Genomic DNA, 13,687 nt, shown 5'->3' on the forward strand with positions numbered 1-13,687 from the left:
GCGGAGGCCCGGGGCCGGGCCAGCGCCCCCTGCGTCCCCACACGGGCAGCGGCCCCGCTGGAGGAGAAACCCGGGTCGCCTCCACCGCCGCCTCTTCAGTCTCCCGGTCTCCGTTGCCGCTGTTGTCCTTTCCGTCGCCTCTTGGGGAAGGGGGAGAAACAAGGGGCATCGCGGGGCCCCGGCGTATGCGCCCCCCGCTGCCTCTTGGGCTGCGCTGTCTCGCGGGGATGAAGCACCGGCCGTGAAGATGGAGGTGACCTGCCTTCTACTTCTGGCGCTGATCCCCTTCCACTGCCAAGGACAAGGAGTCTACGGTAAGAACCCGCGTCCCGCTGCACAACAGCTTAGCACCGCGCGGAAACTTTGCAAGAGGCGCAAAGTGCGCGCTGCCGGGGTTCGGTGGGGACCCCGGCTGGCACTCTGGAGTGAATGCCCGGGTCCCCGCCTTTTTCCAGGGTGAGAGGAGATCGAGTTAGCTGCTTTGGAACACGCAGACGGGTCGTAGGGTCTGGCGTGAAGCCAGTGATGCCAGGAGGAGGTGCCCACTTTCCCAAACCCTCTCAGGGGCGGGAGTGATTCGGAACCGTGGAACCCAGTCGGTTCCGGAGACTCCGACAAACCCAAACCTGGGAACTGGACCAGCGACTTGCACCGAAATCTGGTTCTACTCTGGCTCGGCCTCTGGAATGGAAGTCGAGCGCTGCGCGACCCGGAGTTGCGCGCGGTTTGCGGGCGAACTGGATGCCGGTACCGCGGCGGAGCCGGGGGCTCGTCTTCCCCACTCTTGCTGCGGCTTCGCTTCTTTTACTCGCCTCTTGACAGCCCGAGCAAATGCCAGCATCCCCTGGATCTGGCGCCTAAAACCCCACTAGCATTCCTTTTCGGACCTATCCTGAGCCAGTTCTTCTTATACCCGGTTCCCAGCTACAAAACCCCAGCCCCACCTTCTTCTCCCTGCGTGCACACACACACACATTCAGCCGCGGTCCCCGGGAAACGCAAACACTGCACGCGCCCACTGGCTTCGTATCCAAACTCTGCCTCCTGCTCCGGAGCTTTGCTCCGATGTCCCCACGCCTCGCTCTCTGGGTGGGAGCCAAGGGAACTCTGGTCCCTCCTTCTTTCTCTCCCGTGGGTTTTTCAGGGGAAAGGTCATGAAAGCTGGCATCCCTCTCAGAGAACCTCCGAGTTCTAGCAGCCCTCAATGCCCTAACCCTACAGCACAAAAAGTCAGTCTCAGGGCCCAGTAGATCTTGCTTTGCCTTCTGACTGGAGGGCAGTTTGTGTAGGCCACTTTTTAATGATTTGTAGCTGGAGTGGGGAGGATTCTCTTCATTTCTCTGGGGTGGGGGGCCTAATCATTCACCTTTAGATCAGGGGAGAGTTTGACCTGTCCTTTTGGTGGAGGTCAGAGGCATTGTCTCCCCTCCCCACTCCTGGCTGCCAGCTTTGGATACAGATGCTAAATGCTTCCTTCTAGGGGTGCCTCACAAGAGGGAGGGGTACCCTGAGAGGTTTTGGGGAGGTGACAAGCTCCAGGCCCTACACAGCTAGCTGGCTTAATTACCTGGGGAGGCTGGTCTAGGCATCTGGCCAAACTCTGCTTCTTAATTAGTTTGTGTGTCTCTTACTGCCGGGCCCTTTCCATAGGCCAGAAAAGAAAGAAGAAGGAAGAATGCAGCAGGGACCAAGAGAGGCTGGGTTATGGGGAGGAGGCCACTGAGTAGGTCACAGAGGCCTCAGCCTCCCCAGGGCTGGGAAGACACCGGGGATGTGGGGAGTCCTCTTTCTTCTTTCTTGCCAAGGTTTCCCTGCAGCCTGTCTCCGTAAGAGGTGGCTTAAAGAGGGACATCGCTGAGGCCCTTACTTCTTTCTCACCACACCCCAGGGGCTCTGGAGAGGTATGGAGAGCCCCCTCATGTTTGCTGCTGTCCTCCACGTTGTCCTCCCTCTGACTGTCCTTATGTAGATCTGGCAAGCCCATCTCTTGGCCATCCCTCTCCTCTATCCCCTCCACCTTCTCCAACCTTCTCCAGGGCTGCACAGGGCCCATCTTGAGGAAGCTCCTCTGAGCCTAGCCCGGAAATCCTGGCAGTGAGAGCAGGGGGTGAGGGATAGATGCAGTGGTCTCTGCAGACTCTTATTTCAGAGTACTTTGGGGACAGGATTTAACTACTGGCTTATCTTCTCCTTTTCTTGATATATTTTCTTCCCTTCTTCATATGCCTGGGTCCAAGCTGCTCTCACTCAGAGAGAATCAAGGTTTGTGTGCACTGTGACCAACCGCAGATTCTTGGGGCGACATTTTTTTCCACCTGTCCTTTGAAAGTGTGGTTCCAGGGAAGACTGGGGCCTCAGGAGAATTGCTGAGTAAAAAGACTTTATCGATATGGATGGAGTGAGAGGAAGATCTGGTATGAAGAGGAAGACGGCAAGAGGCTACGGAGTTCCTTGTGATACCAGAAGCTTTGGCAGAAGGGAGAATCATTGTAGAGCTGGGGCTGGGGTAACAAGTAGTATGGAGAGCTGGGTTTTTTTTTATCCCTCATTTTCCCTCTATGCCCAAAGTAGATGAAATAGCTTGAGAAAGAGTATAGGGCTGAAGAACGGTCACTCATGTCATTGTATGCCAGCACCCAGCATGGTGCCTGGCACACAACAGGAGCTCAGCAAATATTCATTGCAAGAAGGAATGGCCATAGTTGGGGAGAGTTTGAGGAAACGCTTCTTGAAATTTTTTCTTTCCGAGAAGTCTGTCTAGGTTGCCTTGTGGCAGAATAGCCCGGCATTCTTTGAATGTTTCTGCCCAGGGAGAGTCACGAAGTCTTAGGCTGTGGTGGCCATGGGGGACCTCAGGGAGGAGAAAAGAAAAGAGGCTGGAAGCCCAGTGCTGTCTTGGCAGTGAGGAGGGGAGCAGGTTTTACTCAAGACAGAAAGAAAAAGTATGCCCTGGAGAGGGAACCCTAGCCCCTTCCTTTCTGCCCCCAGACCTGTGTGGCTGAGGAAGAAGCAGATTAACATGGAAGCTAAATTGAAGAGAGGGAGGAAGAACAGGATGTGGAGGGAAAACCCGTCAGAATCTGGCCTGAGCTCTGAGTCTCTGCTGAGGCTGGTAGGCAGGTGTCCATAGCCCTATGCCCAGTTTCCCTCTGAGGGTCCTCTTGCCGACTCAGAGCTGTGCTGTCTGCAATAGGAGTGGGGAAGCACGCTCAGGCTGGCCAGGTGGCTTCACTTTTCTTTGGGGGCACAGATGCTACAGCAGCCGAGTACTAGACCAGATGGTCCATTTGGAGCTGGTTGCCTCTTTCCTCCCTGCCTCCCAATCTCCTGGCCCAGTTTGTTGTGCTCCACGGTGGATCCTGTAATCAGCTTTCTGGAAGGCCAGGGTGGTGGGCTGGCCCAAGAGGCCTAATTCTGGGGCAAAGACAGTATCTAGGTGAAGGAGGAAGAGTATCCTGTGTGAGGATAGACTCAGAGAACACCACCCCTGCCCCAACCTTCCTCCTGGCTTCCTCAGCTCCCCCTGCAGCCTCGGACTTCAAGTTCCAAGGGATTCCTCTCCCTTACAAAAACACAACAAACCCCTAGATTATTTAATATGCAGGAGTGGGAATTGACATTATCCTTAAGACAGGTTGTTTGCAACTTACTGGTGGAAGTCAAAATATTTCACCAAAGGTGTCATCAGAAACTACTATCCTATGCTAATTTTTGTGGGAACATGAAGACAGATGTTGAATAATTTGACAAGAGCAACATAGCTTACAGAATTATCACCAAGTCAGATTTTTCCCCCTCCTCTGAGGGGTGCAGAGAAGGAATTTCAGGAAGTGTGTCTTCCAGCGCCGTCTTCTGGGTATTGATCTAGGTGTGGGCGCTCTTGGGATTTTTCACTAGAGTTTCTACCCCATGCCTAAAACTGCCTGTCCATATCTGACTCTCCCCCTGTAGAAGGCATCACATAAGAAAACTGGTCCCCTAAGGGCTAACAGAAGGCTAAAGAGTTTTCCTCAAGAAGGTCCATGCTTCTGTCCCTCCTTCCTTCTCAGTTATAAAAACTGCATGAGGGAGAGAGAAAGCCTTGTATCCCCAAATTCAGGCTGTTTTGTTTGCTTTGCCAGCATTGTCTGTACCCCCTTCCATTGATGTTGGCCCCTGAGCTTGCCTGAGGCCTCCCCTTAGGTTAAAGATATGCACAATGTCCTGTCCTACACTGTAGGCTGAGAATCTATGCTTCCTGGTTTTGTGGGGTTCTGGGGTGGTAGTGGTGGTGGTGGTGGTGGTTAAAGGGGATTTTATAAGTCAGGAAAGCACCCTTGAGAGGGCAGGCTGGATATATACCAAGGGGCCCACTTGTAATTGGCCAGGCTTGGCTGTGAGCTGTTGGAGCCGGGTGGCAAAGCCTCATTTAAAGCCTGGTATTAGCTCTGCTTTGCTGGAACATGGAGGGACGGGCGGGGGGCTCCATAGGGAGAATGGAGGGAGCTAATCACAGCAGCCACGGCCAGCAAATGAATGATGCAGGAAATCAATACCTGGGGGCGGGAGTGGAAATCCGGGCAGTGGTAGCAGCCGTGGCTTCTTTGGCTGCCCAGGAGGCATGGTCAGGCCTGGGAGGAATGAGAAGGAAGCAGGAGAGTGTTGCAACCTCCTTTCCCCTTCACATCTTGCCCCCACCACCCCTAATTCTGCTTTTCTCCCCCTCCCCCCATCTCTATATTGCATCTCCTTTTGGCTGGGCTCAGGGACAGCTGGCCAAGAGATACCTCACCCAGAAAAGACAAGGGACCTGGGAGGTGGGATCTTGGGCCTCTCAGTCCTGGAAGAGCCCTGCCCTGTCCCTACCTGCCTCTGGACACCTCAGCCTAACTAGGCCCCAAGTGCTGGGCGTGTTCCTGGGGACCCTGCCCTGTGCAGCTGGCACTGCCACTCCAGATGTAGCCAGCAGGGGGCGGCCTTGGCCACCACATTGCTTACTGCTTTTCCTGGGCTCCCTCAGCCTCAAGACTCCCAGTGGGATGAAATTTATTCTAATTTCTCAGCCTGGAGTCTAAGGGGGCTCCTTAGGCCTTCTGAAGCTCCAGGCCTCCCTCCAGCTCTCATGTTTCCCTTCCCAGTGTCCCCAGGCATTCGCCTGTGGCCAAAGCCATACTTCCTGCCCCCTAGACCAAAAGAGTGACTTAAGGTGGGGCTCATCTCAGTGGGTTCCTGCTCTGATGGGGCTGTGTGCAGAGCAGGGGCTCTTGCCCTAGCAGAGCTGCCTTTTTGTGAACCTGGGGTGTGGCCCCTTTCCTGCATCTTCCCTGTCATCGTCAGAAGACGCTGCTTTGCAGCCGTGTGTCTACTGATGGCAGGTCCTAGGTACTAAGAGGCCCCTATTGCATTTAAATGCTGATACAGGAGGCAAGAGCAATGCTTAACTCAAAGGAGTGACTTTTTTTTTTAACAATGAAATCTCCCTTTCTCTGGGTCTATGAGTAGCACGCGCTCTTTGCAAAATAATCAGAGAATACATAAAAATATAAGGAAGAAAGTAAAACTCACTTGACACCCTGCCATGCCTTTGGTGATGGTCCTTTCAGGCATCTTTTTGTGCAAAGAGGAACCAGTCAGGGAGAATCGTTGGTTATAACAGCAATCCCAGATAGGTATGTTAGTGCCACATGCCTTACCAAGCATTTTCATGCCTCTTCCTCTTTTGATTCCTATAACATTCTGAGCGGTCAGCACAGTGGGTCCTATTGTCCCATTTAATGGATGAGGGAACTGAGGTTCCAAGATTTTAAGTGACCTGCTCAAGGTCACACAGCTGGTAAGAAGTGGTTCACAGATTTGATCCTGGCTGCCCTGCATCCCTTAAGCAAGGTCCAGTTCTGAGAATTGACAGTGCCACTGAGATGAATAAGATGGAGGTTCTGCCCTCAAGGAGAAGGAGAGGGAAGTCACATACAAGATGGTGTTTCCTGGAAGATCTTGATAAATGCCAGGTGGCAAGGGCAGATAAAGGGCTGTGAGAATTCGAATGGGAAGGAAATTACTTCCAAGGCCTTGTGGAGGAAGGGGCATTTGAACTGGCCTTGACAAAAAGAAGTAAGGACTGAGAAGGGTTTCCCAGATGGAGGCAGAGGCACGGAAGATAAAGAACCTGGGTGTGTGTGGGAAATAGTGAGTCACTCGGCCAGGCTGGAGCATAGATTGAAAGGGGATCGGGGCTGTTAGAGTTGGAACAGTAAAGGAATAATAATAAAAATTGCTAATGTTTACAGTCTGGGCTGAGATCACAGTGTTGTGCATTGTCTTCTTTCATCCTCACCACAACCCCTTGAGAGAGTCATTCACAGCCTATTGTATTGATGAGTAAACTGATAGCTTAGAAAGATGAAGTTACTTGTCCAAGTGGCAGAGCTGGGCTTAAACCCAGATCTGTTTATTCCAAAGCTTGTGTTTGGGAGGAGTAGGCTGGAATCCTGGGTTTGAGAGAAACTGTGGGGAGAGCCTCGAATAGGAAAATGGGTTGTATTTCAGGCTGGGTAGCTATGTAGCTATGCGTTTGAGGAAAAGGGTCAGGAGGAAGGAGATAGGACAGGAAGTCCTATGATTGTCCAGGAAAGTCATAGTGAGATCTCGATCCAGGGTGGAGGCTGGGAGAACAGATAGGAATACAAGAACTGCAGCCATTCAACAAACATGTAAGTTAAGGCTCTGTGTGGAGCACTTGAGGTATTTTGAGAAAAATAAGCTCTTGCTCTCCTAGAGTTTATATTCAACCTGAGGGGAGACTGGCAGTAAACAAGTCAACGAATAAGTATATAATGCATCCTATGGTGATGAGTTCTATGGAAAAGGGTAAAGCACCCAAGTGGACAAGTTGTGGTGGACTGTGGTTCAAGTTCATATACAGTGGGAGGACTCCTTGAGTAGATGCCACCAGAACAGACCTGAAGGCGCCAAGGGAGGAGGGAGAAAGCCTGGTAGATATCTGCAGGGAGTGTATTCTAGGCAGGAGAATAGCCAGGGCAAAGGCCCTGGGTAGAGAAGGATGCTTGGCCTGTTTAGCCACAAGGAAGAGTCAGTATGGCTGAAGCAGAGTGAGCCATAGGGAGGGGAATAGGAGGTTGGAGAGTTAGTGGGACCAGATTGTTCACAGCCTTGAAGGCTATGTAAAGACTGTGACTTTTATTCTGAGTGAGGTGAGGAGCCCTGGGAGGATTATGAACAGAGGAGGGACATGAACTAACGCCTTTTTAATAAAATCCCACTGGCTGCCCTGTAGAGAATAGATGGTAGGGGGTTCGGCGTGGGGGAAGGGAGCCAGTTAGAGGCTCCTTCAAAAGGCAAGAAATGAGTCTGTACAATCATTAGATCCTAAAAGTGCTTCAGGGAAAGCACAGGCAAGTGATAGGAGCTGAAAATGTTTCTGAGGTTTGGCGTTGGGAGACTTGGCACACTGTGGCAGCAAGGTAGAGCAAAGTGGATGAGAAATCAGACTGGTTTGGGGCAGTGGAGTGAAATAGTTCAGAGCCTGAACTTCTGGTAATAACCCCAGCTCTGCCTGTACCAAGTGTGAGAGCCAAAGTCCTATCTATTTTCTAAGGTGTGGCTTCTCCATTGGTCAGGTGGAGATCATTGCACTCACCGCATGTGTTTTTGATGAGCATGCCATGAGATAGTGCCTGGGAAGCCCTGAGCACTGTGCCCGGAACTTAGCAAACCCTCAATAAACAGTTTTATTTTCATGACAATGCCAGTGCAGTTTTGGACTTCATGGGATGCCTGGGAGAAATGTTGATGGGGCTAGTGGACACAAGTCTCGGTACTCAGGAGAGAGATCTACTGTGAAGATTTATGTGCATCTGGACTTATGTGCACAGAACAATGTGGGTTGAAACCATGAAGTGGAATAAAATTGCCAGGGAAGAGAGAGTAGAGAGGAGACTTGGCTGAGACCAGCGCCGTGGGGGTTGGGGGAAGAAAGAGGAGACAGAGCAGGTGGCCACTGGAGAGGGGACAGGGACTGGAAAGCCAGGGGAAAGGACGCAGTCCATGAGAGGAGGGACATCTGAGGTGGGGGAGGAGACAGAGGAAGGGCCATCTGGGGACTGGGAGGTTGGTGGGGAGGCAGCTGCATCACTAAGTGGCTCCTTAAGATCCAGCGGGCGTGCCCTGGGGGTTTGCAGAATCTGATCCAGTGGGTCTGGGGTTAGGCCGAGATTCTGCATTTCTGACAAACTCCAGGATGACGCCAGTGCTATGGGTCCATGGTTCAGTCTTTGAATGGCAAGGGCATACAAGGAAGGAGGACTGGACAAAAATGGGCGGAATTGGGCTGGAGGGCCAGATGGGCAGCTCACTGCCTCTGAAGCCTCAGCTACCCTATCTGGAAGCCTGGTTCAGGCACACCCATCTCTCGGGTTTCAGAGAGTGATAGCACTTTGTAAACTCAAGAGAACTGTGGGGACTCTGTTTCACAAGAGCAGTGTGGGTGACAGGCAGATGGTAGGGAGCCCTGGGTGTGGGTGGCGTGTGGAAGCCAGAGGTGCAGGCTGCGCTTTTGAGAAATGTGGCAGGCCGGGGAGATCAGGAATAGTAGTTCCCCCTAGCGGCCTGGGCCGTCTGCCTGTGGGAAGCTGGGGTTACAGGGATGGGAGACCTTGGTTGCAGGGCATGGGGGGTGGGGGTGGTGACTTGAGCAGGCACAAGGGCACTCCTTGTCTGGATTTGGAGTTTCTACCTCAGGCTCTTCTTGATTCCTGTCCAGTCCCAAAAACTCGGCCGAGATAGACTGATTATCTGGAGGGTTGGAAGCTGTGTAGAGAAGTGGTTCTTAACCCATGTACCATGTCGGAACCACCTGGGGAGCTTTCTCGGCAACAGATGCCTGGCTCCACCCTGGACCTCCTGAATCAGAGACTCTGCAGGTGGCATGAAGGCAGCTGTGGTCGCAAGAGCTCTCCAGTTGATCTGCGGGCACAGCTGGTATAGACAGTGCATCAGAATGAGTCAGGTCCAAACAGATGTCTTTTTCCCTTAGGCTTTCTGAGGACATTTCTGGGTTTTCCAGGTCACTGCCCAGGCTTCATTTCAACTAAGCTCATCTAGACTCTGGGGTCTTTAAAAAAAAAACAACAACACTTATTATTTTTAAAATTACGAACATGGAGGCTTTCTATTTTAATAGTATTAACTAGAAGGTTCAGGTCGGAAGCTTGGGAGTCTGGCTCCTCTCCCTGCTTCTAACCAGGAGATTTCCAGAAGTGAACCAAGGTGACTGAAAGAAACTGCCTCAGAAATGCTGTCTTCATTGATTTGCAATAGGTAAATTGTGTTACCTTTTTGAAATGTGGCCCTTTTGTCTCTTCTCTTCCCTGTTAGTTTAGAATCAAATGAAAACTTCAGAACTGGACTGCATTATTGCTATTCAAGCAAGTATTTCATAAGTACCTGCTAAGTGTCTGGAAGGGTGTTGGGCACTGTGGCTGCAGGGGTGAAGGGCACCTATGGCCAAGTTCCCACAGTGGAGTGGGAGAATGCAGCCCTTTCCAGCACCCTCCTTTTCCACGTAGGGAAGCTTGAGTGACTTGCCCAAGGCCCTATAGTTGGCAAGTAGTGGATTCAGGATTTGAACTCGAGCCTGCCCAATTCCAAGTCTATTGCCTACTGCTCCAAGTGCGAGGCTCTTCAGGGCAGTATCTGGCCTGTTCTTGTTCCCTGGGCTGTGCTGTGGAGGATGGGTTGGCCGATGAGAGCAGCATGAGGACCCCAGTCCTGTATCAGGGAGGAATCTCATTCTGTTGCTAGACAAAGACCTGATGGCAGAAGCTCCAACAAATTAAAGTTGACTTAAGTCTAGAGGTAGGCTATCCATGGCTGCTATGGCGGCAACTGGTCACTAGAGATCCAGGCTCCTTTCAGCTGGTCACTCTGCTCTCCGGAGAGTGATAGTTCTCAAACTTTGCTCCCTTTTTTCCCTTCTCCCCACCTCACACACTGTGCACACTTCTGTGAGGCTGTTGATTGCTGCTGGTTGGTACCTCTTTCCTCTAGCAAGTGGTTCCTTTCAGTCCCAGCCACAGAAGAGCTCAGTGGACCCTCCTGGTTTTTGGAAACAGGAACTGAGGGGCTGTGCCAGAAGCCATGGGCCAGAGAGTATCATAGAGATGATCTGGCTCATCTTTCTCTCTCGGCAGCACACACCCCCATGAGACCAGATGAATCCACTGCTGTTTGCTCAGTGTCTCTGGTCCTTCGTTGTTGGGAAGTTCTTCTCATTGTCTGACCTTTTTTCAGCTTTCCACAATATAACCTCTTCTCAGAAAGATTCAGGAGCTGAGGCCTTTGAGCTGAACTTGAATATCTCCTTTGCCTTGAGACTCTCCCTGTGTGATTCTTAGGAAACTGTTAATGAGACACTTTCCCCCATCTCTGAGAGGGACATCAGGTGGGTAGAGATGGAGAGGGAGCTGGATTCTGGTGGCCTTATCTCTGTGGCTTTGTTTCTGGTGTTCTAGTGAAATGGTGACCTTGGGGAGGTTGGTTTAGCTTCCAGCAAAATATATAAGCCCACAAGGCAAGCTGAAGGTCTGTGCCTTGGTAAGGCCTGGCTTTACTCTCCTTTCTGGAATAAGGCCACAGAGTAGACACAGAGAAGGCCAAGGGCTCCAAGGTGTTACAAGGAGTGAGCTCAGCTGCCAGCCTTAAGTGACCCAGAAGCAGACCTTCGAGATTCAGTGCAGGACTAGACTGAGACCAGAAAGGGTAAGTGGCTCGTTAAGGTCACACAGCAATTAGGTGCCAAGGCTGAAATGAAAAACCATGTCAAAGGACTCTACCGCTGGATATTTCTCATTCTACTATCTCACCTTGTAGACTCAGGAGAAGCCAGGGCATGTCTGCATGGTATTTATAAGCTCATTTTATGCTTACATCTCTATAATTCTCTCTCTACCCCTGTAAACCCCATTTTTTATTCCCAGGCTTCATTGCATCCAGATTATAGGATCTGGGGCTTATTCTGGGTCTTGGTTAGATGTTAGAAGCCCTTAATGAAGTGTCAGGGAGGCCCCTGGAGGCCCCTCCTTGTAGGTGGAGGAGGCAGCCAGCTTGGTAGTGTCACCTAGAGATTGCTGCCAGTCTCCTCCAGGTCCAACCTCTCTGTCACACTGCCTATGTTCTACCTTATAGTTACTAACAAGTTAGCCCCCAAAAACATGGCCACTGTTTCCAGAAGGTTGCTCTGGGAATACCTAGCAGCCCTTGAGCCTTTTCCCAGTGGTTCAGATTGCTCGATCAGGTGAGTTGGATTTTGAGGTGTTGGGATTCAGTCAAAGAGGTTTCCAGAGAAGTGGCAGGTGGAGGTAGGGAAGCATGGTAGGGTATTTGATTGTGTGTGTGTGTGTGTGTGTGTGTGGTTGTGAGGCAATACAAGGGCCCTAGGTTGTGGCCACATGAGAGATTTAATAGGAGACACCATGACAATCATATCTGGCTTGGACTTGCGGTCTTAGTTTGGATTCCCCAGAGGGATATCCTGAGATAAAGAGCTGAGTACAGATAGTTTGTTTGGGAGTTAAGTCTTGGAAGCTCTGGTAGTGGAGAGGGGCTGTGAGATAGGGAAGCAAAGGGAACCAAAAAAAGGTACACTGTCAAGCTAGTCACCACCATGTCTCACTGGGGACCTCTAGGTCACTGTGTAAAACGCACACTTTAGAATTCTCCCACCATGGTGAGGGAGCTGGGGCAGGTGTGTACTGACTCCCCTATGTTGTTGGTTGAGAGCTGCTCCTGGGGGTATTAGTTCCTGGTTCTTGCAGCCCACTGCACACACAGGTAGTGTGAGCTCTAGCCTCAGGAAGAGGGAAGCAGGTGCTGGCTGGTGTGCACTGTAGCAGTTAGGGGAAGGGGGTGGGTAGCAGGCATCGGCAGCCTGTACTACATCCTGCCTAAGCTTTGGGTCTTGCTTTTTCAGATCCAGCCTGTTTTGCTGAGTTCTTTGTTCTTAAGTCTTGTCTTCTGGGCTGCATGTATAAGCCTTGATTCCAGGCTAAAAACTCTCTCCCGCAGCCACCAGACATGTGAGCTGTTCATTTACGTCCTTGGATTCTGTGACCAGAACTCCAGCCCATTGATTTTCCCAAGACCTTCCTGGTAGAGTCCAGGCTATCCCTGAAGGACTGAGAGACCTCACACCTGGGGAGGGGAGGGTTAGGGGCTTGCTGAGGAAAAGCCCAGAATATCCAGAGTGCTTTGGGCATTGCCATGAGAGACATAGTCATTAGCTTCTCGCCAGCTGAATTCAAAACTAAGAGGTAAGGACAATTTCTGAGACTAGAAGATTGCCCCTTCTCTCTGCAGGCAGGATTCTGTGTGAGTAATAAGGCCGACTGCATTCTGTCCACTTCCTTCTGCAGGAAAGAAACCTTCTCCCATGGGTAATGACCTGGGAGAAGCTTGCTCGCACCCCTGAATCCTCCTGGGCCTTATGGGTCCAGATCAGAGTGCTATCTCCATCCTGTTGTGAATTTCAGTCTCATCACTACCAATCGGAACCTGAGATTAATTAATTAATTAATTAATCAAATTTTTCTTGAGCACCATGTATGTTCATGACACTGTTCTAGGTGCTGAGGATACAGCAGAGAACAAGACAGAGAGGTGATCTAGAATCACAAGCTTGTAGAGTGGGACAGAGCCAGGAAAGATCTTAGGGCAAATCTCATCATTTGTCAGAAGAGAAACCTGAGGCTGAGAGAGGGCAAGAGAAGTCCTCAGGCAACATAGAAAATAGGCAGCCCAGCTTGGAATCATGGAAGGTCAGAAGTAATGGGCTTAGAGGTCTCCTGGACCTTTGCTTCATTTTTAGAGGCAGAAATGAGTAGCCAGAGGCGAAGGGTCCCACCAAGCTAGTAACACTGCTCTGCCTGCCAGTGAACGCACCCTTCTCTTCCACGTCTATCTCCAGATCCGGGCTCCAGTTTACTGAGGGGAGCGTGTGTGCATGCATGTGTGTATGTGTGTGTGCGCACATATGTGTGTGTGAGCATGTGTGTGTATGGTTCGATGTGGACTAGGGCAACAGGTAGGAGACATGAGTGGCTTTCTCCTGTTCAAGCTGACCTGCCTTCTGGGAAGTTGAGAGGCTGCAGCGAACTCTCCCATCTCCTCTTTCCAACTCTGGCTCTGCCATACAGCCATGACCCCTGGCATTGCCCACGGGCACAGAGACCTCAGGTGATGCTAGGAGGGCTTGGTACTGAGGGATGCCCTGATGTACCTGAAGCACTGACATCCCTGTCTGTCTCACCTCCTCAATTTCTTGGGAGCTGAGAGAGCAGGCTGTCCAAGGTGAGCGTGGGCTGCATCCCAGTTACCTCCTGTTCATTCTGTTAGAACTAGGACAGGTGTAGGGAGTGACTCCTTCAGGGTCTCCTGCAGAATTTAGAGTTAGGCTGAGATGTGAAAGGACGTGATTGGGTGGGGAGCCCTGGCTGCTGGTGATTTGTGTGTGTGTGTGTGTGTGTGTGTGTGTGTGTGTATAGAACCATTAGCATTAGATAAACTGCTCTCACTGAGTACCTCAGCAGGAGCAGGAGCTAAAACACATTCCCCATGTTATCTCTACCTTGTGCATGTATATTTTATCTGTGTTTTTTTGTGCATATATAAATATACGTGGGCCTGCATGTGCTCA

At 51.2% G+C, this 13,687-nt stretch overlaps 1 protein-coding gene across 1 annotated transcript in view; it reads left to right on the plus strand.

Annotated features, from left to right (window-relative positions):
- Positions 1 to 6: 6 nt before the first annotated feature.
- Positions 7 to 13,687, plus strand: part of MDGA1 (MAM domain containing glycosylphosphatidylinositol anchor 1) — a 53,357-nt gene continuing 39,676 nt past the window's right edge. The window contains exon 1 of the mRNA XM_006907303.3: positions 7 to 314. Within this exon, the coding sequence (XP_006907365.1) occupies positions 248 to 314 (67 nt within the window). The 5' untranslated portion in view covers positions 7 to 247. The remainder of the gene's footprint in view (positions 315 to 13,687) is intronic.

The sequence above is a fragment of the Pteropus alecto genome, unplaced genomic scaffold, assembly GCF_000325575.1.
Source record: "Pteropus alecto unplaced genomic scaffold, ASM32557v1 scaffold202, whole genome shotgun sequence".
Taxonomy (NCBI): Eukaryota; Metazoa; Chordata; class Mammalia; order Chiroptera; family Pteropodidae; genus Pteropus; species Pteropus alecto.